Genomic DNA, 25322 nt, shown 5'->3' on the forward strand with positions numbered 1-25322 from the left:
CTAAGACCCCTTTTTTTTCCCTTTCTCTTTCCCTGTGTGTGCCACATGTCGTGTGTTCCATGTTTAGGTTCCCTTTTCTCCCCAGAACATGTTAAACCGGAGGTCTTTCAGCGACGTGCTCCCTGAGTCTCCGAAGTCGGCGCGTAAGAAGGAGGAGGCGCGGCAGGCCGAATTCGTCAGAATAGGGCAGGTAAATTTACAAACCCACACGCGAACGTCACGCACAAGCATTTTGCAGGAAGCAGCAGCAAACATTTGAGCGTGCACACGTACAACTAACTCCGAAAAGGTTTCAGCACAAAATAAACAAAACAGGTTGTCAGTATTGGGTCCCAGAACACTGAATTCACTTCCATGTGGCAACACTACAAAGTATTATTCTTTCAGCTGTTAGTGGTTTTATAAAAAAAAAGTGGAAGTTATTTGGAAGAACAGAAACCCGGCCAACAAATGGGTCAGCGGATGGTCGGGCATATGGTATGTTGAGGTCTCCAACTTTATGCTGAATTATTAGTTACACTGCTCTAAACTTCACACGGTCTTCATGTTTGCTGAAGAACAGTGAGTAGGGAGCTTCATGTGCTTCCATGGCTGAGCATCAGCAGCTAAACCTTACATCAAGGGCAATGCAAAGGGTTGGATGTAGTGGTACAAAGCCTGATTCATACCCCTATACCCCCTATTATACCCCTTAAGCCTGATTCATACCCCTATACCCCCTATTATACCCCTAAAGCCTGATTCATAGCCCTATTGCTTAGCTCACAGCAAAGCCCAGGGACAATAACGATCCCAGTCAGATGGTGCCGCCATTAAAGCAAGTTGCATTGGACTCCAGAGCAGTGGAGACATGTTCTCTAGATTATACCCCCTATTATACCCCTTAAGCCTGATTCATACCCCTATACCCCCTATTATACCCCTAAAGCCTGATTCATACCCCTATACCCCCTATTATACCCCTAAAGCCTGATTCATAGCCCTATTGCTTAGCTCACAGCAAAGCCCAGGGACAATAACAATCCCAGTCAGATGGTGCCGCCATTAAAGCAAGTTGCCATTGGACTCCACTCATATGCTTTTGGAAGTATGGTGTTCATATATGTGTTTTTAAATATATTTGAGGAAACACTTTTGGAAATATACTATATTTGCTCAACTGAGGAGCAATCGAAATGGACAGTATTTCTTTGTAAAGGCCACTACGTAACCATTTCATCATCAACCTCATCTCCAAATACACATCTATCATCTTTCATTTCAGATCTCTTTAATTCTTGCCTTTCTTGGCTGTGTTTGAGAACATTTTCACACTTTTTGTGAGCAAAAGTAAAAGATCATTTATTCTATGGATCACCTGTAATATATTTGGCTTCTTGTGCAAAATAGAGTTGGTTCGGCTAGAACAATTATTAAGAAGTAACAATTAGTCATAATAATACAAAGGCAATCATTAACAAAGCTAGTCATTTTATTTCAAATTACAAAGTCAGCGAACCACCTGATTATCAGGAATTAATAGCCATACAGCTCTGTTATTGTTCTACCAAGCGGTCTGTGTGCGTAAAGTGTTTTGGCCATTATTCTGTCTGTCGCCCACCATGACACTGACAAGTAAACAGCGGTTTTTAGATGAACTCTTAAAGTGCTGTTACCTCGAAGAGATTGCCTCAGTTGTTTTGTTCCTGTGTTCTCTTCATTTGCTGACCGCTTGAGTGTCTCCGGCCCTGTTCTTGTCATTTACTGCAGAGAAGCAGAAAACCTGAATAACTAGTCATTGTGCGGTAAAGCATAAAAATTCAAAGGCAGAAGAGGGAACGATTGTGCTCCCATGGAATGGATAAATAAAACATTTTCAGTATTTAATGACTGACTGGACCCCATAGTGTGTTGCTAAGCCTTTCTATGTACAATCGGTTCTTATTTATTCCATTTTCTCTAGATCACCTGTTTATAGAGATATTTGGCTTCATCTTTTGCTTAAATTGGCGATACTTAATATGATCTAAGGGTAGGTGCTTGAACAGATGGAGAAATTATGTTCTGTGCTCATGTCTACATGGCCTTGTTTATGGGGATCAGGAGGGCTGAATACAAATGGCCACCACACTTTTGAGATTCTTACGCAAAAACATTACTTAAAGTCATCCATCCACCTTTTTATTGCTCTCTAGCATAAACCTTCGATAAAATACATTAATTTGTGGTTGCAACATGACCACATATGAAAGGGCTCCAGGAGTACAAGTATTTTTGCATTTGTTTACTCTGATCAGTGTACATTTCTTTTCATGGTTTTATCATATCTTTTTAAGACACTAGGAAAAAGCGGACCACGTACATATTTGTTGTTAAATACTGTATGCATATGAGTTTTATCAGATGTGACCTCTTATCCAGGCTCTAAAGCTGAAGACCATCGTGAGAGGAGATGCACCGACGAGCCTTGTTACCACAGGCCTGTGCAGAAAAGAGGTAACAGAGAAAAATAGACACAAGACTGAACAAATCTCCATGTTATAATGTTAATCTAATTTGGGCTAAACAGTCAGCTGTATCAAGCAGGTCCCTGATGATATCCAGGTTTTTTTGTTGTTGTATTTCCAAGGAAGTTATGTATATTTGTTATTCTTAACTGAAATTCTTGACCAATGTACAGAAATAATTTTTGGTTTTCTCAATGCAAATTCTTAAAATGTACATTTTGTAAAACAGTTGATCCAGAATAACTGTTACTAGAATTAGTTATCTATGGTCAAACTATGTAAATTGCCTTCATTGGAATCAGTGTAATTTAATTGAATATCCTTGCACTGTATTAGAAGACACTTAACGTTTTTCCTCACTGTCTGACATTGATTTAGAATGAGCTGTTTCCTGTTTTAGGTCTGTTGTGTCTGCATTCAATTTTATAGTTCTGTCTGTTTGTTAAAAGCCAAATTAGTGAGAGGCAGCATTTTGTGAGCAATTACTTTCCTACAGTGTAGCCAAATAACACAATGCTGCCACTCTCATGCGTCAAAGTTGGGATTATGTCCTCAGGCTTTCAAACCTCTCTTTTTTCAATGTAGCAATGGACATTTCGGCAAGCACCTTACTTTTAGTTTCATCAGTCTATAAGACATGTCTCCAAACATGAAGATCTTTTCTGTATTTGCTAACTGTAATTGGTTTTGTATGTTTGTCTGTATGTATGCTTTCGGGGTGATGGCTTCTTCCTTCCTGGAGGGCTTTTCAGCCCTGGTTTGTATAGGTTTCGTTTCTCAGTTGGTAATGACCCTCTCCTTAACAGCTTCCTCACACGATCTTCCATCCAGATCGCCGTCTCCTTCTCGAACAATGTGATGGCTTGACATAACCATGTCACATCAGAAAGCAGCTTGTTTGAGGTGTTTGCAGAAAATACATCCACTGGTGTGGCGCCATTTAGCTTAGTCTGTAAATTAACCCATCAGAAGCTTAAAAATGCATGAAATCATTGTCTAGCTTATTTTCCCCTAATTGTTTAAAGGAATAGAAAAGTGTATGTACATTCTCTTTCTCATTATTCTGGTATTTAGGAAATAGAAATCACTTTGGTCATTCTGATTAAAATGAAACAGGAAACGTTTTGTCTGATTTCTGTCAGACAGTGAGAAAAAAGGGGTTACGTGTGTTTGTATTCATCTGATTTCAACTGTAGCATTGGTCTTGTTATTATTGCCTATTGATTCTTGTGTATTTCATGGTATAAACCCATTTTCCCAATCACTGCAGCCATGGGAATCTCAGTCTTTCTGCAGCACGTTCCCCTATGAGATTGTCTGTGCTGACTCGTGGGGTCAGTCTCTGCTGGTGGCCACTGACGCAGCCGGTGTCATGATGTTGGACGGTGAGATAATCTTCTTCTGTCTGTCTCAAATAACCACACAATGCCGAGCACAGTGTTAAGCTACTGCTCAGATGATGATAATAATGACGCTGTCCATGCTTCAGGACCTGATCCAGCCCTGCCATGTGCCGGTGAGTGACGTTCAGTCAATAACTCTGTTCCTTCCACAGCTGTGATGTTTTTTGTTTTTTTTTTCACTCCTCGTTTGCCGATGCGGTGGCTGTATTGTATTTCAGAGACGCCGACGCTTCCTCCGGTGCAGGTGTTTGACAAAACCATGGCAGTGAAGCAGATGCACATTCTAGAGCCTCAGGACCTACTGATCACCCGAGCGGACAAAGGTAGGCTTGAAAGAAAGATTGATGCTGTTTAATGCTTCCTCCCAGCACATCAGAGACAGTCCCCTTTTTTTCTGTTCTTTCCCATCCTCTCACTGAATCAGCTATTTGCAACACATGTTTATTCTCATTATCCTCTCTAAATTAATCTCTCTCTTTCTCTTTCTCTCCCTCTCTGGTTGAAAATGTGCTATCCCTTTCTTCCTGAGCTGGTCCAAAGTACCATTGATCTCAAGCTGAGATCTAAGGAAGCTGACCTATGGACAGCTAAATTTGTGCCATGTGTGTCTGGCTGTGCTGGTAGAGAGCAGGAAAACACTGATCAGCTCTCTTAGCATTTAACATAAAAGCATAAATACATAATGTGTATTGCAAAGGTGTTTGAACTGGTTTACATTTTCTCACATTGAATGTAGAGTGTCTGTGGACATCAATTTTAAAGTTTTGACACGGGTTATTACTTGGAGTCAGTTATTGCTTTTGATGGACCCATTCTAATCTATGACCATGCTCTTATCTAAACCATTCAATTAAAGCTCAGGTAAGATGTTTATAATTACGGTTCTGCCAGAAAGGGAACGTCTGCCCCAGGCTTAAGTCTTTTTCAGCCTCTCACCCTGAGAGTGTCCCTGCCACTGCTGAAGAAAGCCATCCCCACATTATAATCCTTACACCACCATGCTTCGCCGAATGGTTCAGTCTTGTTGTCCGCTTACCAGATCGCCTTTTTCCACATGGTTTTTGTGACCCCTGCATGTTGACCGTGATTCAGTAGAGGCAACTTTTGCTCCGGGAAAGATTAGTCATCTTGCAATATGAAAGTTTGGGTTCTGTTCCAGCTTCCTCCCCCGCCTCTTGGCAAAGCACTTAAACCATTAGATCATCGCACCGGTGTATATCTGTAAGCATGGCTGGGTGAATGTGGTCAGTGTGCCATAAAAAATACATTTCATTTAGCATTTGAGGCATACAGGGTTCTCGTGATTTTTATTCAGCATTGGTTAAAAGAAAGACTCAGAGGCTAGAGTTTTCGAGCTGTCGAACTCTGCAGCTCCTCCAGAGTTACATTAGGCCTATTTGGCTGGTTGTTTCCCAATGCTCTTCTTGTACACTCTGCCAATGTAAGGGCACAGCCACGTCTTTGCAAGTTTGCCGTTGTGCCATGTGCTTCCCACTTTTATATGAAGGAAAATACCTGTGACGATATCATAGCTCAGCATTGTACTTTTTAAGCCACTCTTCCTTAGGCATCTTTATCCATGACCTGTCTGTGTTGCTTGGTCATCATGACGCTTTTTGTTTACCACATCTGTCTTTTGACATTTTTCCTCCACTTAAAAATATGTGGATTCTGTTAGTCTATCACATAAAATCCCAATGAAGTTCATCAAAGTTTGTGACTGCCAAATAACAAAATTTGAGACAGTTCATATACATATATGTACATGCAGTATCTACTGTATGTACAGGCAGTATACAGAAGGAGTCACTGCAAACAAAGACAAATGGGTTGTGTCTCTTGTTTGGTTCTCCTTGATGACTAATTGCCATGCAGATGATTAGGTTTTGCTATCACTGACACACAGAGTTAACGTTGGTTTGACAGTAATTATGTGATGTCACCGCAAACAAAATTTTCATGACCCACGCGTGGGCCTTGAAAAAGCTTGTGGGAAAATATGAGTCTTGAGTAGAGTAATCTTGCCTCAGGTCGGCAGTTATGTCCACTGGTGGGAGGATGCCAGAAATGGAGAAAATAAAAAAAAAAACATCTTTTAAAACAGAAACATTACCTTGTTTTGTTTTCAGGAAAGGACGCTCGACTCTACGTATTCAGACTCGGTGCGATCAAGAGAGGCTTGGAGGAACGGCAGCTCGTCAGGAGCAAGTGTGACTGCAGAGAGAACAAACTGGAGAAAACTAAAGGTGAACACACTGCAAACTGATTCCTAAAATCCTTTTTGAGATATCCTTTTTGTAGAGCAAAACTGCCCTTTTTTGTATTTATGAAAATACAAAAAAAGATATTATTTAGGGCTAATGCTACACGGTATATCGAGTTTTCCCATCACCATCAAAACATAATTGTTTACAGAACCCCAATTGCAAAGGACTGCTTGGACACAATATTTGATAGGGTATTACGTTTGGTTTTTGTATTTTTTCATCCTCTGCATTTCAACAATATATTTAGTCAGTTTGATTAACTCTGTTTACCCTTAATACTCACAACTGGTGTACAATTTTAGCAGCTGGGACACTAAAACTCTCAGAGGAGTGAAAATAGTCAGTAAATGTGCGTTAATCACAGTGTTCAGTAATATCGCAATGACATATTTCCATGATGTTATTCAGCCCTGCCTAAAGTAAGAAAATCTGCACAATCTCATTGTAAAGTTATAAAAATGATCTCCTTCTCTTTATGGTAAATTGAAAACATACTTCATGCAACCTCCCCCCCACCCCCAGCTAAGTTTTCCCATATTGTGATTTCAAACGTTAAACACGGCACACCTTGTTTCTACTGCTGCGCTCGCACTGAGGTGAATTTATGATACAGTGTCATGTCAGTTTTGTTTGAGACCCTTGCAACAGTTATGGACAACAATGAAATGTTTGAACCACGTGATAGAAAGATGGTTGAGCGTTGGAGGGTGGACAGGCAGGTGAGTGCGGTACTTGGATGTGGAGGAGTCCAGACATGAACCAGGGGGGCAACCGGGTGAGTAGCCAGAGAAGCGTTGAGTAGATTCACGGAGGGGATCTTATCTTGAGTCCTCCAACTAACTCCGAGAGTGAGGAGGTAGAGTACTGGAGTCCAGGAATGGAGGGTGAAGTGGAAGCTGGTTTCCTGAAAAGGAGGACAACAAAGGGGTAAGAGCTGGACATCAAAAAATGTAGGAGTGAAGAAGTGAAGGCATGATTACCACTGGTAAAACAAAACAGTCTGATATCTGACTCATTAAGCTTCTCCTGATTGGGCTTACCGATATTCAGCTGTAAGATTCCACCTGCCGTTCACAGCCTGCAATCAGAGGAGGTAGAGGGACCACACATATATGCTAACCTGCACATAGCTCCTTGGACTTGACCAGATGGGGAAGGTGCAGAGTTCTCAAAGCCAGAGATGAGCTCAGGATCCAAGATGCAGGAGTGGGGAACCCAAGAATTATCCTTCAGACCATATCCCTCCGAGTCCATGATGCATTGATACCTACGGCCTCGGCCATCAACAGTGTGATAGATAGAGTAAGCAGGATGATCATCAATGACACATGTAGGGGGAGGGGATCTGCCAGAGGCCTCGAGGAGCAGTTAACTACTGGCTTCATTTGTGCGACATGAAAGGTGCAATGGACACGAAGGGGTCTCAAGGGGTTTGAGATGGATGGTGGACAGAATGATGATGAAGTCGATGAAGTTGATTGGAGTCCAACGGACCTAGGAACCTGGTGATTGCTTTCTGGAGCATGATTTTAATGGGTAGTCTTTAACAGCTGACCAAAAAGTTTTATCCAGAGAGGAGGTGGGATCTGGGAAGCATTTTTTGTTTTAGGCTGATGTTTTTCGTAGCACTATTTTGGTTCGGTTCCAGATCCCATGACAGCGATGGAGATGGATGCGGACAGATTGTAGGGTGGAGCCAAGAAAAGAGAACGAAAAGAGAAAGGGCTGGTATCTGAGAGGGGTATCAAAAAGCAAAAAGATCGGAATATGCTGAGATATTTAAAGTATGTGCATATTTTACATAGGTGAGATGCAGGTGGCTGGGTTGGAGAAGAGGACGCATCAAGCTGGAAGGTATTTTCCTGCTCCTGATTCACAGACTCACACTGCCCACTGGTATGTGGGTTAACACCTTAGGTGAGTCAGGATTTATGACTTAATGCAGAGCAGTAATCTTTCCAAATAACTCCATTAACTGAGGATGTTGATGGGATAGGATTTCTGTTGAACATTTGATTAATAAACTACTGGCGGTTTTTACAATTGAAGGCAATTTGGAGAGGGCCCCGAGATGGCTAGCCTTGGAAAACCTGTCTATTATGATGAGAATGATTGATTCGTTTTTGGAAGTGAGAAGACTTCTGACTATATCTGTAGTGCCATGGATAATGGGATGGAGAGAGGTTGGGGGAGACCTCTAGGAGAATGATTGGAGCTTTTCATTCTGGCACAAATGGTGCAGGTGGAACTTAAGTCCAGCTCATCCTTATTAGGGGATGACTACCAGAAATAACGGCACAATAGACCCATGGTGTGGCTGACTCTAGGGTGACAAGAGAAGGGAGATGTGTGAACCCGATAAATAACCTGGGAATGGATGGAGGATTGAACAAGGATGACTGGGGTAACCGGGATCTAGTTCACTCTGGGAAGCACGTTAGACAAGACTCTCTAGACCCCAGGAGAGGGACCCAATGGTATAGGATTGGGGAAGAATGGGTTCTGGTTCATTTGGAGGATCTGTTCAGAGAGATCATCAAGTTTTTTATTTCTGGATCCAGGACAATAAGTTATGGTAAAGTTCAATCTAGAGAAAAACAAAGACCAATTGTCAAGAGTTCACAAGTTTGGCAGACAGGGTGTAGGAAAGGGTTGTTTTTTTTATTGGTCCATACAATAACAGGTTGCTTGTTGCCTTCTGTCCAATGTCTCTACTCTTCAAGAGCCTGCTTAACGGCCAACAACTCCTGTCTCCCAATGTCAGACTAACTTTCTGCTGGGGAATGTGCATTGAGAAGAATGCATATGGATGAAGCTCACTATCTAAAGAAGACCTCTTGAATAGGACCGCACCAACAGCACAATTGTATGTGACTTCTTTGAGGATGAACAGGGAGGCAGGATTTGGAGAGATGAAGATGGAGGCTGCAAAGAATCTCTTCTATATATAAGGCAGATTTATAAAACCATTTGCATGCAGAAAAGCACGCAATTTTACTTCATAGATCACAGCTGTACCTGAATGTTTGCATACCAGGTTCCGCCTCGTGTTCTGACCTCTATTTGTCCAGATTCAACCATAAAAAGTCAATGCAAAGCACCTCATGAATGTTAATGTGTAATTTTAATGAGCCAGGAGCTCATTGTTATATCATGGCTAACAAAGGCAACTACGGAGAAGAGGCAAAGGAACTGGAAAAAAAGAAGTAAACTAAACAGGAGTTGAATCTAATCATAACAATGTCTCAAACATAATGATGAGGTGTATAAAATAACAGAACTGATAATACCAAAGATCCTAGCTAACCGGAGAGGAACTAATCTAACCAATACCCATATAAATATAATGAACATAAATACTGAATGGAAACTAAACAGGTGATATAACAAGCAGAGGTGAGTAGAGTAGCCGAAACTTGTACTCAAGTAAGAGCAGCACAACTTCAACATATTTTTACTCAAGTAAAAGTATAAAGTAAGAGAAAAAAAATATTCAGTAAGAAGTCTACTCAAGTACTGAGTAACTAATAATAACAGCTGATGATTTACAATTTAAAACTTATGTAATCAGACAGACAAGAATATAAGGTTATGCGCAAATTGTGGTATGTTACAAAAGATACATTAAAGACGCTAAAGACAAAGACACTTTTCTAAAAAAAAAAAAAATTATAATTTTATATATAGCATGTTAGAACAGTGCAAAGTACTATTTACTGTACATTCATTTGACCTTCAAATGTCTCAATGAGCTCAGCAGATAGAAAATAACATTAAAATAAAGCTTTTGTACAATTAAGAAGTCTCACTCAGGTTTTTGACTCTCTGGTGCATTTTTGGTTAAAAGAAGTATGCTCTTTATTCATGAAGATACTCACAGTACGTAGAGTAGCCAGAAATTTCAGAGTGATCCATGCGTACGCGTCAAGTTGTTGTTGTTTTTTACTTTCCATTGCAACATTTGCGTGGAAAGTGACATACTCAGGTTTCTGCTATATCCTACAGGGAACAGTGGCTACATACGCCAGCTCTATAAATGAGACCCCAGATCTTTACTGAAAACCGGTTGTAATTGATGACTTTCTGGGGGTATGCTACAGAGGTCAGGAGGAGGGGCAGATTTGGCTAGATCAGAGGGAACAGGTGGAAATGCTGACAAGAGACAGGTGGACAAACAGTTGGATCTCCATGACTCGATGCGGGATTCTGACTACTTTAAATGTGAGTCATCTTCCAGATGCCAAGGAAGGCCCAAAACAACTGTGGAGGTCCAGGTGGGGAAAACAAAAAGGTTATTTGTTTGTGTTGGTTACCAGAAGCCATGAATGTATTCACACCTGCCATGTTTGATCCGCTTTGACAAACCAGAGATTTAAGACTTTTTGTGCTGGTGTGAATACACTCAAGTGAACCCTGATTATAGGTTACTTAAATGAACAAACCACACAAAACAAGCAGACCAAAGAACTTTCCTGGTGTGAATACACCCTTTGAAAAGAAATGGTTTGGTTCGATGAGTTATGGTTACACCTTATCAAACCAAGTTTTGGTTACAAGGGGTATGGCTTGTTGGGGTAAATACTCTTTTTTCTACTAAACATTACATAATTAACTCAACAAACACCTGTTGTTTGCGTTAACTGGAAATGAAATGTTAACATAAAGGGGACAACTATCCTGGTTCACTCTGTTGAGTGTAGGTAATGTGGGTCCAGATCCACCGAGTAAAAAACATCTGATATAATACTTTTCTATCTCTCCACATCTCCTCTCCTCCGTCTGTCCTTTTTTTCCAGGTTGTCATTTGTACTCTATCAACACCCACCACGGCTCCGAGCTGAGAATAGTAGCTGCCATCAGAACCAAACTCCTCCTAATTACCAGGAAACATCCACGGTTCAGCGCTGTCGCCACAGGAGCAGACTCTCCAGTGGAGGAGTTTCAGTACATACGGGTATGAGCATCCCGACACACAGATGCATACAGAGAATTTTTTTTAAATGAATGATTGAATATTATGTTATTTGAATATTTATTTTGCTAAACCAAAAGTGAAAACATAGTGGGAGATGCTGTGATTTTCAAATGCCTGTTATCCAACATTATTCAAAGAGTTATACAGTGTTGAAGTCATAGATATACTGAAGCAAAAAAAAAAATTATTTGTGGATGTTTTAATCTAAATTCTCCATAGTAGATATATAAAATATATCTATATATATATATATATTAATTGTTTTAATTGTTTTAAGATAAGATACCTCCTTCATGTATTTTTATATTCTTTATATACATTTTCAATCAGAAACTTATGTGCAGTCATCATAAGTGCGAATGTTACTAATTTTAGGCTCTTAATAATTATTATACTTATTTCAATGGCGGTACTGTCATACAACATCATGTAACATCATGCAATATTAACAATAATCTGATGATATATATATATATATATATATATATATATATATATATATATATATATATATATATATATATCAATGCCTACTTATATTTTGTTAAATGTTCCTTAATGAGCTGCAGATAAGTGTGATGAATATATTTTCTTAAGGGTTGGAGTCAAGGCCAATCCAGAAGCTTAATGTTGGCCGGTTTATTCATTCCAGAGCCAGTTTATGTGTGTGTTTGTCCATAAGGATACCCAAAATTTACTCATCTGGTCCAAAAAATGACATCTCCAATTCAAGGAGACAGATAAGGAAGGCCAGAGGAACCCAAAAACAACCCAGCAACCACCAAGATTCAAACCTGTTATATGGTGTAAGATGCTAGAACAACAGGGCCAGTGTTTACAATGAAGCTAGTTTAACATTACCGTGGACTGAGAAGGGTCAGACCAGGCTTCAAAGCTGGCCCCTTCAACCTCATCAGAAATCTGTAGCTTCCCACGTAGATAAGCCAAATGCTTTGGTCAGAGCGTTACAATCAGACAAGAAAAACAAATTGAGCTACACGGCCACAGCGACAAGACAGATGTTTAAATGTGCCAAGGGAAGGTTTTGAAAACAAAGAATAACTTACTAATTTTCAAACATGATGGTGGTAGCATCATGCTGAGGATTGATTGCAGTGCCAATGGTATTGGTGCATTGCATGTTTGCTCCGGTGAAATTGAAAACTGGTTTGGCCATGGACAAAACAGGCTAACTATGAGTTCCTGGAATGATCTCAATGCTATAGGAAATGTATATGGTGTAGTTAAAGGTCATGTCCTTGATAGGAAGACAATCAATTTTAAAGAATCCTTACAGTTTTTGTTTGAAGGGGTCTTCAAAGATGAAAACTGATCCAGAACCAGAAAAGTTGTGAGGTTCCTCTAATGAACATCTAAGCAAATATTAGTGTGACCGCAGCATGTATCTGAGCCTCCATGAATAATTTTCACAGTGTGGACTGAAGTTACCCTGCCTTAAAATTCTAACTTGTCTACTCTTATTTTTTTTTGTTTTTTTCAATTTATTGAAATATTGTGTTGTATTAATTTTCCACCAGTAAAAATAAACAGTTCAAAAACATTGAAATAATGCCACACTCAAGTCGATGATTAGTGTGTGTGTGTAAACATCTCACTGTCTTTTTATGAGCTTTACAAAAAAGAGAGGCTTCTTATCACAAGGTATTTCATGATACTAAATTAAATGAACTGTTCGAGGAGAAGAATTAAAAAAAGCGATTTTTACAGCTTAGAGGGTTCTTCTATAGACATTAGAAAGGGTTTACATTAACGAGCTCCACCCACAACTCAGGAGATCTGTCTGTGTGACCCGCCTGTGGTGATGGCGCTGGTAGACGGTCCGACGGGGGAAAACGACAACATGATATGTGTGGCCTATAAGCACCAGTTTGACCTGATCAATGAGAGCACCGGGGATGCCTATCGACTTCATCATGTTGATGCCAACAGGGTGAGGCTTATGCACACATATGTAGTCTTACTCAACTCCTTTTATGCGTCCTTGCAATGTTTATTAAAGCTAGGTGTGGGAGGGGGGGACAATTTCTTTATTTATATCTTTATCTGTCAAATTTGTCTCACCTAAATTTCATTACAGTAACACATTGACAATAAAGTTTCTTGATTCTTTAAAAAAAAAAAACACACTCCTAATAAAGGTCGGGTAAAGATTCAGAATCAGATCAAGCAGAATAAACAGCAATCTGAAGCTGATACACTGGAGATCTTTCATATGTGCGACCTGACATTATTCTCTGAGAAACCTTCTGTCATGTCTAACCTTTTGTACTTGTTCCAGATGTTCAAGTGATTTCTTTGAAGTGACTTGCCTTTGCCTGCAGGTAAACTTCGTAGCAGCCATTGATGTGTATGAAGACGGCGAGGCAGGCCTCCTCCTGTGTTACAACTGTGAGTCATCCTTTGACTTTTCACATTTTAGATGCTGTGGGATTCAGGTCAAAGCTGGACCGTATTGTTTTTTTTTTGTTTTGCTTTTTTGTTTTTTTTCCAGTTGCAACTGTAATAAAAATGATTCACCTTGCAGCAGAAGTGGTTTATATGCCCTAAACTTTTTTTTGTCACGTTAAAACAACAACATTAAACATATTTTATTTATTTGTATTTTATGTGAATAATCAACACAAGGCATGCATGCCGCTGCCACTGCCACGTTTCAGAGTGGCCATGGTGTGCTACTGCTCTCGTTAAGTGTTGGTGGACTCTGATTACTTACTAGGTGACTTCTGAGGGCGTTTAGCTATGATTTTATTTAAGGGTATCAAAGCAAAAAAAAGGGCTGACTGCAAAGGTGACAGGATGAAGATGTTTCTTTGCAAAACGTTTTGAGAGCTGCAGGATCTAACTCTTTTTTTTTCTTGGTTCCATCTTTTCTTCTTCACTAAATACATTGACATGTGCGGTTTTAACATGACTAAAAGAGAAAGTACTTCACTGAGTAACAACACTCTCGCTTTCTGCAGTAGTTGCAATTAGAGGGGAAAAAAGACAACGAAAATGAGGAAGTGAACCCCTCCTTTTAAAATTTGCACCTGTTTCCTCCTCCAGATATTTGTTACTATAAGAAAGTTTGCCCGTTCAACGGCTCCACGCCGATGATCCAGTCCAACACCTCTGATTTCAACTTCAGCTGGAACCAGATGCCCAATGCTATTGGTAGGTAGCGCCCACCCTGCCCACTGCTGTCACCATGGAAACACCATGCGTGACCGGCAGGGTCCCGCTGACATATCAGATTATGTGCGTGTGTTTTGGTTTGCGCCTGCGATTATGGAGGCTACCGAGAACGTGATGATTCTGGATCCACTACCCAGGCCTCGCATAGTGGACACAATTCTGCCTTGTGCCGATCTGTTTGTTAGAGTGTACATATAAAGCTAATAAAGTAACAAACAGATCAGATCCTTTGATTTCATGCGCTCATATTGTCTCTGCAGTTTGCGCTTTTCCTTATATCCTCGCCTTCACAACGGATTCCATTGAAATCCGACTGGTGGTCAACGGGAACCTCGTGTACACAGCAGTGGTCCCGGAGCTGCAGCTGGCTTCCTCAAGGGTCAGTATGATTAGATGCAATTACACTACCAGGGCAAGGTCTCTATGTGACTCAGCGCATGCTGGTAGCCCACAGCCAAAAATGTCTCACACATTTTGACTGTAATGTAATTGGCTCAGTATTATTAATCTAATCCAACCCGATACAATGGCATGTAGATATTACCCAGTCTGCTTTAAAAATGTTCCTGTAACGCAGCAGCAAAAGTTTTCTAAACTGCATGTGCAACAGCGGTTCGGGCAAAAATGAGAATTCACTCAAACATGGCTGAAAATAGAAAACGTGAAAATGCTATTTGCAATAAAAAATCTAACTGAACGATAAAAAAAACACATATCTGGATAGATATAAATACGTAACATTTCATCACAGCTAACATAAAGGTAATACTAAACAAAAATGTGGCGCTCACAAGTTCACTGAGGAGCAATGGTTTATATGTAGAAAGATACATGAACATAGGCTTTACATAACAATTAGATGCAGCATAACTACCTTGGATTTTATCAAAAGATCATTTATTTCCATGATTTGATTTAAACAGGTTAAACTCACTTGCTGTATTATTTTCAGGGTGACCCATTTCAAACTTCTACCTATTAATTTTTATGATTATGGCTTACAGTTGAATAAAATAAAAACAATTAGATGCGTGAGACCAATATAAGCATATTTTAACACAGAGATGTCATGATGTGGCCATGTCTGGCTGAAACGACCTCTCCGTCGTTTCAGCCAGACACACCCTGAACAAGGAGGTTAAGCCACAAAATGTCATTGCTAAAGAAGCTGGCTGTTCATAGACTGTTGTATGCAAGCATATTGATGTAAAGTTAAGTGGAAGGAAAAAGTGTGGAAAACAAAATATGCACAAGCCAACAGGGATAAAAACAGCCTTGTGGAGATTGTGAATCAAAGTCTTACAGGAGTTTGGGTACCAAATGTTCCCAGGATTTAGGCCCCAACTCTTGCATTCTTTGTATTAAGCCACTTTTAAATGAAGAAAAAAAAATGTATATATATATATATATATATATATATATATATATATTTGCGCTTCATACTTTCAATTGCCTGAAAACTGAATTTTGTTTTTTAGCTAGATGTAAGCCTTGCTCATTATAACGAACAGAAATAAACACTGGAGTTATACACGTCTTTTTATAAGAGTTTTCCCTTTTTAAATCAAAATAATGAGATAAAACAACATGCAATAATTAGTTTGTTCTCACTCATACTAGACAACTAAGTGCTTATGTTTTGTGAAAATGCTGAAATCTAGATCCGTTCTAATTCAATCAATCACTTGGCTGTTTGCGGTTGTTTGGAGTCAGCGTTTCAGCTCTGGTACTTCAATCAGCCCTTGATATGCTTTGTCATAATTTTACACAGAGCTAATGTAACAGAAGAAAAAAGAGCTCACCTGGCATCAAACACATATATCAATCTCGTTTCTGCCCCCCCCCCCCTCCCCACTCCCTTTCCTTGTTTCATCTCCTGTCTCTGTCATCTCTCTGCTGCTCCCGGCTTCTACTTTACTCCGCTCGCTCCTGTTTTTCCGCCCACAGTCGGACATCTATTTTGTCTCGTCAGCGCCGGTGAGCTCAGCCTCCAACTGCAGTTCCAGAGACACCAGCTCCCAGAGCTCCCCGCAGACGCCCACTGGCTACGAGATGCCCGTGTTCCCTTCGCCGCTCGGAGACGGTAAAGCCCCGCGCATGAAAAAGCCCCGGGGAGGTGTCGTTTGAAAGGTGTTCAGATGTCTGCGGTTCTGTGTGACTTTGGGTGCCCTCAGTAGCCTTCAGATTGACATTTGCATAAAGTGGCCTCTGCAGGATGAGTCTTTGACGCCGCAGCCTGGCTGGTCCAGCGCTGGGGTTTGGTCGCACACGATTTAATCCTGTGCAGCTCTCGCACGTTCTTATCTCTCTGTGACTAATACCTTATCTTCTCGCACTGTTCAAGACGGACAGGACTTTCATTAAAAAGCGCTCAATGTTGGCTATTCATAGAGGTGCTGGGTAAACAAGTTTTCCACGGCTTCATGTTTCTTTCTGACGCTTGTGGGCTGCACCAAGAGGACAAAGTCTGTTGAGGGGGGGGGGGGGGCGGCAGGTAGCGATGCACATAATGGATGCATTCAATGTACAGCGGATTTTTGACTGCTCTCGTTCCGTTTACGGCGCTGTCCAAAAATATTCAAACCCCTTGAACTTTTTCTCATTCTGTAAACATGGCAGTAACATTTTGCTTGTAAAGTGAAAGAAAACTGTCGCAAAACCCCAAAAACCATATATGTAACACGATAAAATGTGAAAAGGTTGAAGGGGTATGAACATGTCTGCTACTCCAGGGGAGTATTTGCAGGAATTCGGCATTTCTAAACTATTTCTCACTCTATAGTGTCTTATTGACGTCATTACTGATTTCAGGATAGTATGCTACATTCCAGGCTTCCTTTTAGTTAGAGGTAACCTGTATATGAGTAAACGTCAGACCAGTTACTGCACAGAAAGCTGTGAAAACACTGCTGGTCTATTTGGCATTACTGTGGGTCATTGCACATGCAACACAATGTGTCTAAAAATAAAAACTAGAAGCTGCAGGGAATGGTAACCGAAGGTTGTCCACTAATCACAGGGTAACTCAACTCCCCAGAAATTCAATAGAAACTATTTCCTCAGCGGTTTATGGTAGCAGGCCAGCCTACTGGACGGTAGCTTAGCATCTCCATGCTGATGAAATGTGCAAACAACAATACATTAGATAAGAGAGTACGTCAAATCATTGGAATTTTCCAATGGATGGATGGATGGACAACTATCAGACTATTTACCTGCGTACCTCCCCCCCACCACCACCACCACCAACAGCATTGATTTCAAAGCTCGTTAGCAATCATTATGACCCCTTTCTGTGATAACTCTCCCGACCCATTCTAGCCGACTTTTAAATGCTACTTTATTCCACATTCCTCATACCGTCTCCCTTCCCTATACCCCTGACCTCTTCCGGATTGATACGGTTGTTCTCAACGCCGTGTCAGGCCCCCCTGAGCCAGGATGCTCTGGACGGATTGAGGAGGGGGTCAGCTCCGCGTTCATTAGATTTTCCATCTTTTGATGTCGGTGACTCGGGCGGAGGACAAAGACCGAGAAACGCGGTTATTAAACGCGTTGCCTACGCCATTAAGCCCGATCCGTACTGAGGGGAGCGGTTATTTACAGGTCCCATTAAGGCTAACAGAAAGAAAGGTTTCGGCTGTTGCTGTTGCAATTAGCCGAGGGCAGGATTTACGCTCTTAGGCTGCAGCAGGTAATCAGCTCCCTCGGAGGGATTTTTCATTTTCTGCCCTGTTGTTTCTAGTTTTGTGTGTAGTTCCGCACCACCCCGGACAACGAAGGCCGTCTTAATGTGTGTGTGTGTGTGTGTGCGCGTGTGTTTCTGCACCTAAATCTGTGTTACTGTTTTGTGTTCAGTTTGTGTAACCCTCTTCTTCATCCCTGGTTCAGATTCAATACGGATCCCCTATGGTACCAAGCTTTCCCTGTACATGTCTAAGGATGCCGAAGGTACTGCAGGACTCTCATCCTCAGCTCATAAAAAAAAAAAAACAAAAAAAAAAAACTCATAAAGCTGCCCCACTAACACGCACACACTCCCAGAGTGTATCACCCTGTCTGCTCCAAGGCGGCATGTTGACTTGGACGTTGGTTGAATGTTAAGTGAACGTTATGTCTTCCCCATCCTCCCACCTCTCTTTCCGTCTCAACTAATTAAAGCATTAGCGTGAGAAGGGAACGACGAGAGGGCAAAAGAAGTGATAGAGCGCAGAGAGAAAACGGGGGAAAAGGAGGCGATAACGCCAGTCAAAGACGGAGGCTTTTATAATTGCAGGGAGAAAAGAGGCGGAGACGCAGGAAAAGGTATGCGAGGGGTACAAGGAGGAGAGGGGAGGGGGGACTGGTGCTCATGCAGGAGGGGTGGGAGAGCGAGGCAGAGAGGGAAGGAGAAGACACGTCTGTCGCAGCATGATTTACAGATTGCACTGTCGCCATGGAGACTTTTGTCAGCCCGCTCTTCGATCCAAAGTGAGAGTCCAAACAGCGGTGCCACAGTTTAATGATGGGGATGGAGATGGGGTGGGAGGTAGGGGGGGGAAAGGGCTGCTGACAAAAATCTCAGGCTCTAACTGCCTGCGCGCTCACCGCATCTGCTCCGTGGGGAGGTTTTCATTTGATGTAATTGCATCAGTAATGAGAACAAGATTGTGTTAGAGAGGTGGCTCCTGGCCCGCCCTCAGCCCTCCACTGGCTTGAGCGCGCACCAAAGACCTGCAGTCAAGCAGCTCAGGACAATCGGACTCCCAATTAGTACCCGGAACATCCCTAACATCCGAGCGCCAATCATTTGCCAGTGCGATGGAATATGGAGAGCATCGCTTCCCCCCGGTTCAGAAACTAATGCATGGGGAATATATTGATCTCGCTGATTATATATTCCAAATAACTGTATGCTTTTCTCTCTCTCTCTCTTTCTCTCTCTCTGTGTGACAGCGCAGCGATCTGTAATAGCACTAACACAATGTACCTGTCAAACATAAGTAGTGCCCCTCTTTTTCCTCCATGGCTCTTTACTCCACTCTCCCAGACTGACATTTCAGATGATAGCCACCACTTCTATTCATTCACACGAACTTCCCCTATTGGAGCAGTGCGAAGCTACTGAGCTCCAACACTGCCCCCTGCTGACAAAGCAACGGTTGCACAATGCAGCTTTGTGACCAGAGTGTGCTAATTGAAGTTAAAAAAATGAATAAATAAAATAAATACCTATATAATAATTACCAAGAGGACTTTAGGCTTTAAAGAGTGTCCCGAATACTAGACTATGTGCTATGAATATCTTCCGTTATATTATATTACATTAGCTTTCTGTTGTAAGCAAGATTAATTTCAAGGCTGCATGCTGTTTCTGTAAGCAGGGCTATTAATCATCTTCGAGTTGCTTCATTTACATCTGTTAGACAAGATTATCAGTGCATCTGAGGAAGACACTTCAGGCTTTATATATGATGATAGTAAAAAATGATTTACATAGTTTGGTCTTTAGATTACTCAGCTGTGATCAGATGTTTACATGCACTCATTAGCAGGAATTATGTTGTTGTTGTTTTTTTTACTTTTTTCAGAGCAGGGAGACACAACATACCTACACCATCAGTCACTTTTTTTTAAAGAATTGTTTGAATTTGTTGTAGGTTTTACTTAAATAAGTTAAAATTTACACATACGGCCTCAAATATCTACATAAAGCAACAGTATATTTCCAAGTTGCAGAGAGATCACATGCTTTGTATCCTGGCGTATCTCACGGTGGGTATTTGATCACTCTTTGCAGGATCGGTGACGTTCATTTAAACGCGTTGATTTCCTGCCACAGACCTGGCTTTAAAGCACTGTGCACAAACTCACAACAGCGTTGAGGTCAGAGACAATATTTGCGACTTCTATTAGTCTGCCTAATTTATTCAAATGTTTTGGAGGGGGGGGGGGGTTAGCTAAATTTATCCTAAAAACCAGTACCGATGTGTGTTTTGGATCGTTACTCTGCTGCAACACTCAACTGTGTCCATGTTTCAACCACATACCTCTTGATTTCAGGTGAATTTGATGAATTTAAAGCTAGTCCTCCTTCATAATTATTCCGCACACTTTGCACAGTGCACCTTTACCAAAGGCAGCAAACTGTCCCACAGCATGATGCTGCCACCACTGTGCTTCTTATTTCGGACATCATTCCGGAGTTTTGACGTCTCAGCCCAACTCCTCCAAGTTTTTTGTCATTGTGGCCAAACAGCTTTCTTAAGAAGCGATTTGGTGTGTCATTTATTTGTTTTATTGATATTTTTATCTGTGGGTCTGATAGTTGAAACTTGAACATAATTCGGTGTCTCAACAGGGAAATGATCCAAAACCAAAATCCAAATCCGGTTTGAAAGCCCACATGAAATGGGTTTTCCAAAGCCCAGACCTCAACTCTACTAGAAATTAATTGAATGTGAGGAAGACCCAGATCCCTGCCAGGAAATGAATCAGTTTAATGGAGTTTAACCATTTCTGCCAAGAAGATTTGCCCTGTGTGTGTTGATCGTTACTAAAAGTTTGTGCTTTCTCTTCAACTCAATAAGACATTGGACATTTATCCAAAGCGTGTGTGTGTGTGTGTGTGTGTGTGTGTGTGTGTGTGTCTGTGTGTGTGTCGGACTTGTGCAGTTTTATGTTGTTTTATCATTCAGAAAGAAACAAAATGAATATGACCACCCTACAATGGGTGTATGTAAACTTCTGACTGAACCTGCAAACTATCCTGATACCGCTATTCTGGGAAAATCAAAGCACAAATTTCAATTGCCCTGACTCCACCCTGCTATATAAATTGATTTGATAGCAATTTTAGTCACCTTTGTTTCCATGTGTTCATGCATTCCTTGTTTTCTTCCTCTATATTGCTGTGGTGATTGCTGATTAGTAATCACTTTCCATTACTACCGTCGCCACTCCTTTTACGAGTATTACTTTTTTAGTTTTCCCACCCTGACAACTGACAAAGTGTTAGAAAGATGAGATTTTCACAAAACCACAAAAAGCAATATTGAGACAAAATGTTCAAATGTGGTCTAAAAATGTAAGGAAGGCTTTTAATAGATGTGGAGAAGCTAAAACAAGCCAAACACTAAAGTGAGGCAAGTCAAGAGTTTCATGTTTTTTTTGTTTGTTTGTTTGTTTTTTTATGAAGTGCCATGCATTTCTTTCTCCCTGTGTAACTCCTCTGGCATTACACAGTCCTTGACCTTTTCCGTCTCTTTTTTGTACCGACGCCTATTCTTCATTCCCTGACTCCTCATTGTTTTGTCGTTGTTGTTTTTTTTTTTTTCTTTATGGGATTACTCCTACCAGGAGAAGCAACATGTAAGCACATCTTCAAGATCCCTCTGTGCAACCTGGTGGGTCGCAGCATTGAAAGGCCCCTGAAGTCCCCTCTGGTCAACAAAGTGATGACCGCGCCCGCCCCCGCCATGATCGCTCCCACTCCGCTTATCTCCGCCACACACTCGCTGTCCCTGTCCCGCATGGAGATCAAGGAGATAGCCAGCCGCACACGGAAGGAGCTTCTCGGTATTCTGAAAAATGATTGCAGTGTCCTACAGAGCATTCACACGCCTTGAGCTTTTTCACGTTTTGTCACCAACACCAAATATAAAGGATTTGATGAGATGGGTTTTTTTTTTTCTTGATAGACAAAGAAAAGGGGCTGCAGAATGGCACGTGGTTTTTTACATTTGGAAAGTGGGCGTGATCGTGAACCGTTCTCCTATGCAAAACAGCTCAAGCTCGGTCAGATTGGATGGAGAGCGCGGCTTAGCAACAATCTTTCATCTGGATTTAGGTATAACTTTTGACTGTGCCACAGCAATATGCCTTATCTAAACCAGCCAGTTGTGGCTCTGGTTGTATGTTCAGGCTCACCGTCCAGCTGAATGGAGAACCTGCATCCTCAACAGATTTTCTTCCAAGATCGCCCTGTATTTGACTTCATTTAAGATTCCATCAACTCGGCACAGCTTCCCTTTCTCTACTAAAAAAAAAAAAAACAAGATGCTGCCACCACTCTGTCTCACAGAGAGCACTGTGTGTTTGTTGCAGTAGCAGCTTTTATGGCATATAGTGTTTCATATGTTGGCTAAAATGTTCAGTTTTGGGCTCATCAAATCGTAACACCTTCCAATGGCGCCCCCTGCGTGGTGTGTGGCAAACTGCGGAAAAAGGCCTTTTTCTTCATGCCACTCTCTTCCGAAAAGGCTAGATTTGTGGCGTGTACAGCTAATGGTTGTCCTTTGAACAAGTTTTCCCTCCTGATCTATGGATTTCTGCTTCCACTTCGCAACCACAGACTGCTTTATGTAGGTCTGTCAAATAAAATTGCAATAAAAACACCAAAGTCTGGGCACGCCGGTGGCGCAGCGGGTAGCTCTACCCATGTACGGAGGCCTTAGTCCTCAACACGGTCGACCCGGGTTTGACTCTGAGCCGTGGTCCTTTGCCGCATGTCTCTCCCCCTCTTCCTGTCAGCCTACTGTGTTAAAAAAGCAAGACACTAGAGCTGCGAAAAAATCTCCAAAAATAAAAAGTTTGTACTTCAATGCGTTTGCGACGTGACAAAATCAGGAAAAAAGATCAAGGCGTGTGAGTGAATACGGGCGCAAGCGCTGTTGCTGGCTTTAGTTTGGGTGTAAGAGCTTGACCAACATTCTGTCACCTGGTGTCAATGAAGGCCTGACAGAGGAGCCGAGCGGCAAGCCGGACAGCGGATCAGTCAAACAGAGAAAGATGAGCAAGAAGAACACTGACGAGGAGCCCAAAGCCCGAGCGCTGACATCAACAAACAGTGACAGGCAAGGAATGCAACAGCTGCGAGACCTTTCACGTTTTTATTTTTCTTGTTGTTGTGTGTTTTTTTTTGGGAAAGTCCGGAGTCTGACAGCGCTTTGCTCCACAGGTTGGCCTCAGACTCGGCCGAAGCGGAGCTGGACGTCCAGCTCCACTGCTCCTCCGGTTTGGAGGTCGATCCAGAGATGGTGGTGCTGCAAGAAGAGAGTCCGCCTCTCGCCAGCGCCTTCGCTCTCTCCACGTCCTTCGAAGAGGACGTCCTGGACCTAAAGTGAAGACAATCCTGTCGTGCACTTCTCTGCTACCGTACCCCTTGTGCTGTCACAGGCATTACGTTTTTGTTTGTGTTGCTTTGAATTGGTTTGTGGAAATGTTCCCCTGCCTTCTAACATCCTGGCTCTCTCTCCGCTCATCAGCCAGGGTCCCCATCAGGTCATGGTGGGGGTGACGAAACATGTCTCTGTGCATGTTTATCGTGAGCCGTCCCTCAGTCGCTGCGCTGGGTGTTTTTTTTGTGGCCCCGCGGCGGATAACCCAAAAAGGCTGTGAGGCTCTGCGAGATGCCCGGGTGTGTTTCGGTATCTACAGTCGGTTTGAGCCCAAAACTGCAAACCGAATGTAGATCGGCAAAGATCTGCGCATCCCTACGCAGCTCCCTCTGCAGCCGCAGACTACGTGTTATATATTGTTTCAGATCTGCTTGCAAATGTTGTACGATAATCTGTATGTGTACATCTGTTTATACACCAAACTGCAAACAGTGCCAGGCACGCCTGTCTGATCTGTTATACATATTTATAGATATATTATAAAAATCAGTTTTGCTCCAGCCTTCAGTGACATGATGTTTTCTGCTCTCTGCACCTACCCTCACTCTCCACGAAAAACACGTTGACAGGGCAGGAGGCAAAGTCTCCCTTAAGTGCCATTCCCCAACATCCTCCACCGAACTGCTCCCACAGCGACCGCCGCACGGTGGCCTCTGAGAGCGGCGGCCATGACTGTAGTCCACGTTACACGAGTCTCTCTGCATTTCCAAGTCAGTCTGGGTTCACTCGCCTGAAGAAAGACCAACACTAAGCCAGCACGGCCGACGTCCGGTGCCGGAAAAGTACACAAGGCGACAGAGATCCGATATGTCTGCAGCGTAGGTTATTGGATGGTTGATTGAAATCTGACAAAAACGAAATTAAATCATAAGGTTGTGTTATTTGTTTGCCTAATCTTAAGTGTAAACAGGCTTTCACAAAGCGTTCCATACCAAGAAACGCATCTGTGCGAGATAGATATACCAACTTAATTTATTGTATTGTTTCTACCCCAAAACATGTTGAGCTTTTTGAAATCCCATTGAAATCCAAATATGCACATTTTCAAAAGGGGTTCCTGCTCCCAAATAAAAATATATCACCATTTGCTTTTGTTCATCGTTATAAAAATATCTGCCCAATTTAGGAAAAATAAACAACCCCAAATGAGAGACATTTGCAAAGGACACTCATCCACTAAACAGACCCCTCCTTTCTCTCTTGACTGCTTTGGTTCACAGCACCTTCCAAAGGCATTCATACCCGTTCGACTTTTTATCATTAAGTTACCTTACAATCACAAAATTATTATTTTACTGGTATTTTAAACAGTGAAAATTTTTAAAATAGGTCATAGTTATGAAATCGGAAAAAAAAACATACATGGTAATCAAAATTGTGAACAAATAAAAATCTGAAATGTGGGCTGTTCATATGTGATGCTCACCTTATTTTCAAATCTCCACCAATTCAGTTTCTTATATAGAGCCACAGCAAGTTTTGCTGTAAAGCCACTAATGAGACAAATAGATATACAGAAATGTATAATCAACTCATTCTAATCAGAGATTAAAATTCAAATCAATATGCCCTAGTTTAATAAATTTAGTTCAGCTTAATATCCTATTTTGTAAAAAGAAAAACGTTTTCTTAAAAAAAATAAAAAAAAAAGATTTTTTTGTTGCATCGAGTCCCTGACTTTACAGCAATTCCTTCTCCGGAACAAGGATGTGGTAAAAGCTGATTGCTCTGAGTCATTACCAGCTCACCAACTTGGCACATCTTAAAACTCACACTTTTTTTCCAGCCTTTTGGCAAAATGACTCAGACTCAGTCGGCAAGTCTTGTCGTGGATTCTT

General features: G+C 41.6%; 1 protein-coding gene across 6 annotated transcripts in view; it reads left to right on the forward strand.

Annotated features, from left to right (window-relative positions):
• garnl3 (GTPase activating Rap/RanGAP domain like 3) overlaps positions 1-24503 on the forward strand; it is a 126591-nt gene extending 102088 nt beyond the window's left edge. For 3 of the 6 annotated variants that reach the window (XM_036140405.1, XM_012866210.3, XM_021318328.2), the window contains exons 16-31: positions 68-190; positions 2401-2475; positions 3757-3871; positions 3976-4002; positions 4108-4212; positions 6019-6135; positions 10953-11110; positions 12924-13082; positions 13474-13540; positions 14198-14305; positions 14587-14705; positions 16274-16409; positions 18218-18277; positions 21665-21883; positions 23040-23160; positions 23265-24503. In XM_036140405.1, the coding sequence (XP_035996298.1) occupies positions 68-190; positions 2401-2475; positions 3757-3871; positions 3976-4002; positions 4108-4212; positions 6019-6135; positions 10953-11110; positions 12924-13082; positions 13474-13540; positions 14198-14305; positions 14587-14705; positions 16274-16409; positions 18218-18277; positions 21665-21883; positions 23040-23160; positions 23265-23430 (1875 nt within the window). In that variant the 3' untranslated portion in view covers positions 23431-24503. The remainder of the gene's footprint in view (positions 1-67; positions 191-2400; positions 2476-3756; positions 3872-3975; positions 4003-4107; positions 4213-6018; positions 6136-10952; positions 11111-12923; positions 13083-13473; positions 13541-14197; positions 14306-14586; positions 14706-16273; positions 16410-18217; positions 18278-21664; positions 21884-23039; positions 23161-23264) is intronic. The other 3 variants (XM_012866209.3, XM_012866213.3, XM_012866211.3) reach the window with 3 other exon arrangements.
• The last annotated feature ends 819 nt before the right edge of the window (positions 24504-25322 follow it).

The sequence above is a fragment of the Fundulus heteroclitus genome, chromosome 8 (assembly GCF_011125445.2).
Source record: "Fundulus heteroclitus isolate FHET01 chromosome 8, MU-UCD_Fhet_4.1, whole genome shotgun sequence".
Classification (NCBI taxonomy): domain Eukaryota; kingdom Metazoa; phylum Chordata; class Actinopteri; order Cyprinodontiformes; family Fundulidae; genus Fundulus; species Fundulus heteroclitus.